Raw genomic sequence first — 5,137 nt, 5'->3', positions numbered from 1 at the left:
TCACCGGTGTGCAAGCGAAGGTGCGTCATCAGGCTGCTCTTTTGTGTGAAACTCTTGCCACAGTGGTCGCACTGGTATGGACGTTCACCGGTGTGCAAGCGAAGGTGTGTCATCAGGCTGTTCTTTCGTGTGAAACTCTTGTCACAGTGGTCGCACTGGTATGGACATTCACCGGTGTGCAAGCGAAGGTGTGTCATTAGGTTGTCGTTTCGTGTGAAGCTGATGTCACAGTAGTCGCACTTGTACGGACATTCACCGGTGTGCAAGCGAAGGTGTATCATCAGGTTGTTCTTTCGTGTGAAACTCTTGTCACAGTGGTCGCACTTGTATGGTCTTTCACCGGTGTGCAAGCGAAGGTGTCATCAGGCTGTCCTTTCGTGTGAAACTCTTGCCACAGTGGTCGCACTGGTATGGACATTCACCGGTGTGCAAGCGAAGGTGTGTCATCAGGTTGTTCTTTTGTGTGAAACTCTTGTCACAGTGGTCGCACTGGTATGGACGTTCACCGTTGTGCAGGCGAAGGTGTGTCATCAGGTTGCCCTTTCGTGCGAAGCTTGCCACAGTGGTCGCACTGGTATAGACATTCACCAGTGTGCAAGCGAAGGTGTCTCATCAGGCTGTTCTTTTGTGTGAAACTCTTGTCACAGTGGTCGCACTGGTATGGACGTTCACCGGTGTGCAAGCGAAGGTGTGTCATCAGCCTGTACTTTCGTGCGAAACTCTTGCCACAGTAGTCGCACCGGTATGGATGTTCACCGGTGTGCAAGCGAAGGTGTGTCATCAGGTTGTACTTTTGTGTGAAACTCTTGTCACAGTGGTCGCAGTGGTATGGACGTTCACCGGTGTGCAAGATAAGGTGTGTCATCAGCCTGTCCTTTCGTGTGAAACTCTTGTCACAGTGGTCACACTGGTATGGACTTTCACCGGTGTGCAAGCGAAGGTGTGTCATCAGGTTGTTCTTTCGTGTGAAACTCTTGTCACAGTGGTCGCACCGGTATGGACGTTCACCTGTGTGCAAGCGAAGGTGTGTCATCAGGTAGTTCTTTTGTGTGAAACTCTTGTCACAGTGGTCGCAGTGGTATGGACGTTCACCGGTGTGCAAGCGAAGGTGTGTCATCAGGTTGTCCTTTCGTGTGAAACTCTTGTCACAGTGGTCACACTGGTATGGACTTTCACCGGTGTGCAAGCGAAGGTGTGTCATCAGGCTGTACTTTCGTGTGAAACTCTTGTCACAGTGGTCACACTGGTATGGACATTCACCGGTGTGCAAGCGAAGGTGTGACGTCAGTTTGTCGTTTCGTGTGAAGCTGATGTCACAGTAGTCGCACTTGTATGGACATTCACCGGTGTGCAAGCGAAGGTGTGTCGTCAGGTTGTCCTTTCGTGTGAAACTCTTGTCACAGTGGTCGCACTTGTATGGTGTTTCACCGGTGTGCAAGCGAAGGTGTGTCATCAGGCTGTCCTTTCTTTTGAAACTCTTGTCACAGTGATCACACTGGTATGGACGTTCACCGGTGTGCAAGTGAAGGTGCATCATCAGGCTTTCCTTTGTGCAACTCTTGTCGCAGTGGTCACACTGATATGGACATTCACTGGTGTGCAAGTGAAGGTGTCATCGGGCTGTCCTTACGTGTGAAACCGTATTGACGCATGGAGCACAGTTGGATGTTGGGGTCGTGTCACTGCAAGAACTTGGTCCAGTAGGTTTGCCTTGCTTGTCATGTATAGTGACTGCACCTGCGTTGTGAAAGACGGAACTTTCAAAAGAATGTGGGACCTCATGTGTCAAACTCTTTTGGAGCTTTCACCACACGTTAGCAAATGTGGAAATGAATCTTGCACAGCAGCCATGCAACTATGAATAACTCACGGTTCAGAAGCTGACCACACACAGAATTACATTTTGAAACAAAATTTTGGTATTGAAAATTTACAAAAAAATTGAAGCCAACATTTAATCTGTAAAGGGTGCATTATTACCAAGTTGGTTAGTAACAAATTTTAATTTGGTTAAAACACACGGTGCCTTTAAACCAAGAGCTCACACCATGACAAGCTTCATGACAACAGCACGTTAGTTGCCTAAGACAATACAACTATTTAGGAACAGGTTTGATTTATTGCGTTTAACGTCCCCAAGTAAATCAGGCTAAAAGGAACACTGTAGTAAGGGCTCCAAAAATTTTGACTTCCTGGGGTTTTTACCGTGCATTCACATAGCAAATATTTTTATACACGTGAATTGTTGTTTTTTGTGCAATATTTGACATCTCTGGGCGATCAAAAGTGACCTAGACTTCACCTCTGCCTTGTTTTTAGCATAAAATACAGTTGTAATTCCTGTAAACAAGACGTGTTTGATCAAGTGCAGCGTCGTCACTGCTACTCTATTTGTCCTATGGAGCCATTGTGTCGTAACACAGAAATGGCCGTATTAAGAGCTATCCTTGCCGAAGGCAGTCGTTCAGTCGTACCAAAAAGTAAAAATATCAAAGTTAAAGCTAACACACAAGCACCATTAGCATCAATATCAATTCTGTTAGGACCATAAAGTTGCACTGTGAACTAGATCAGGACAAACAACTCAGGTTCGAGGAACGCGATCATCCCAATTGAGATTTCAGCCCTGTCGACGCATCAAGCTGACTGTTAACAGGCATTCATGTCCCCGCAGTACACTCTTTATTTCTGCCTTGGCTGCTTCATTGCTTTTCACAGACACCATACTCTACAAAGCCACCCAATTGTTATGGCGGCTGACAGGAATACGAGGTACATTCAAATGGGCACATCTCGCATGAGGACGTGCATTGTACCTCCTGGTTTTGATTGGTAGCAAAGGTAACAAAGGCTACCATTCCCAACCGCATACTGCCCAATGTCTTGTGGCAGATCTTTTGAGTCCTCTTTGGAACTGCATCCAGCCCATTTCTGTTAGCAGCCATGCCGAGTCGAGATGTTGTTTCAGAGGGACGATTTCTTGACAAAGTTATCTGTATTTTGGAATTAGCAAATGCTGATTATAATTCTCTTGAGATGGACATTAACAACAGCATACTTCAAGCTTACATAAAGACAAAAGCTGTTCTTGCAAATGCTGGCGTCAAACTTCAGAAAGGGGACTCATCGCGATACAAGTTCTAGTCGGACAAACTCTATTCATAAAGAGGTGCCTCTTTAAGGATAAAGCTTGTATAGGATAAAGCTCTAATATGGGGTTCATCTTGGCACCAAGAAAAACTTTTATCAAAGTTTAATATTATGTTCTGTGAAGAGGCACTACACGTGAAATTTCTTACCGCAAGAATGTTTTTATGGCAATTTGGCTAGCCACAGGCATATTTCTCCTATATACTGAACTGAAACTCTGCACCACAAGCTTACACTGCAAGGTCCTCGCAGCTCCGAACTCGTGGAGCTGAATGATATAAATTAATAAGCATGCAGTACCCATCTTTTCATCCACATTGCACCACTGAAGGCTATGTCAATGCCTCATATCTGGAGGCAAGCAGCTTAAGCACACAGGATAGGTCACAGACAACACACACCAAACCCTATGTGTGCAGTGCCCTGCTGCGTAATGTGCTTACTAAGGCTTGTCTAGGTCATCACTGCTGATTTCTGCTTGCCTCTATGGCTACATGTTTTACTCTTTCCCAGCAGGATGATCACGTTTCTGATCACCATTTGCTGAAGCTATCATTGCCTGCAACGCTGCCGCACGAGTTTTGTGCATATTCAACTTTCAAAAAGTCAAAAATATCAAGAAACTTGTCCAGAAAGTTCACCTTTCTGTGGCCTTTCTCAACTGTCAGTTGTGTGTTTGTTGAAAATGAAGGCAAACATGCATATCAGCACACATATAGCTGCTGAAGTCTTTTGCTTGTTATTTGCTTTGTGCATTCCACGAAGCTCGACAATCGGGGCTGTCTGATTCCCGCATTTGTTAGACACTTTGCGCATTGGAAAGCATGAGCTCAGCTCGAAGCGGCGCACCTGCGAAATTAACAGAAAACGGGATTCACCTTGTGGCGCTTCAGTGCTTTTGCTGCCTTCGCCTTCTATCGCCCAGCTTGGTCATGCACCTTCTTCAACAGGCAACAAACGCCGAACTCGAAGCATGCGTCAGTGACTTCGTGTGAGAATCAAAGCTGGTTCTGAAATGTGTTTAAAATCTAAATGAAAAGCACACATATTGCGCATGCAGACACGAACGCGCGAGCAGCTCAGGATACATGCATGACAGAGATACGTGTAGCAAAAAAAAATTGGAGGACGCTTATGCTTCGTCTTTAAGAGTGAGACACGACAGCGTTGCCAAAGAGTGCACGGAACGCCATCGCCCGTTCGGTGCGACGCATAGACCGTTGGACAATTTAAGGAAAGCACGCCTGTCTCACATATCTCGGTGGACACCCGAATCGAGAAGTAAGGGAAGGAAAATGAAATGAAAATTGATTTTAAGGAAAGGAAAATCTTTTCCCTCCCGGCGCGGTTCAGGTGTCCACCGAGATGCGCCATTTTTCGCTCACGGCCAACGCCGCCGACGCCGACTACACCGGCTTTTCTTCGACACGAGCACCTTAACTCTGTCGCGTTAAAAACCCAGCATTACATTCCATATTCCATGCTGCCTTTGAACCGGCGGCCAGACAAAAGCTGACCGCGGTTCAGAAGGTCATCGGGCAAACTAACATCCTTAGCAGATCCTCACCAAGACTGAGCTCCAGTCTGGGATTGCTCTGGCCAAAAAACAGGCGAGCCTTTTTGCCCGAGTTCGGTGCCGGGCGTTGCGTCTCGCTGCTTTACCCGGAAGATGAGGGAACGCAGCAGAAAATAACCGCCAGCAAGGAGATTAATAGTAAATCTGAGTGTGCATCCAGCAATGAAAACGGAAAGGTACTCACGGGAACATACTGAAATGCGTAGGAAAAATTAGGGATATGATGTCAGATTCCTCTTGCCCACGATGGTGATTATGTCCTCCGGCTGAATGGGAACGTGGGCGCTACTTCCTCTTTCACAGTCATCATGTGAAAGACCACACGACAAGCAAATAAAGCTCCGCTTAAACCCCGCGGCTTAAACCAAGCAGCACGAACGCAACCAGAGGAAGAGAAGGTCGGCGAGGGTC

General features: G+C 46.6%; 1 protein-coding gene across 2 annotated transcripts; it reads right to left on the bottom strand.

Annotated features, from left to right (window-relative positions):
* Nucleotides 1-287: 287 nt before the first annotated feature.
* LOC144108870 (uncharacterized) lies at nt 288-5,137 on the bottom strand. Of its 2 annotated transcripts, XM_077642097.1 has the most exons (3): nt 4,911-5,137; nt 4,029-4,160; nt 288-1,737 (listed from the first exon to the last, which is right to left on the bottom strand). In XM_077642097.1, exon 3 carries the CDS (start codon nt 1,535-1,537, stop codon nt 503-505), a length of 1,035 nt encoding a protein of 344 aa, XP_077498223.1. In that variant the 5' UTR covers nt 1,538-1,737; nt 4,029-4,160; nt 4,911-5,137; the 3' UTR covers nt 288-502. The 2 variants fall into 2 exon arrangements, with proteins under 2 accessions (XP_077498223.1, XP_077498224.1); XM_077642098.1 differs by lacking the exon at nt 4,029-4,160.

This window comes from Amblyomma americanum, chromosome 10, assembly GCF_052857255.1.
Source record: "Amblyomma americanum isolate KBUSLIRL-KWMA chromosome 10, ASM5285725v1, whole genome shotgun sequence".
NCBI lineage: Eukaryota > Metazoa > Arthropoda > Arachnida > Ixodida > Ixodidae > Amblyomma > Amblyomma americanum.
Note: the sequence above shows the minus strand (reverse complement) of the source record. Positions and strands in the feature narration are given on the sequence as shown.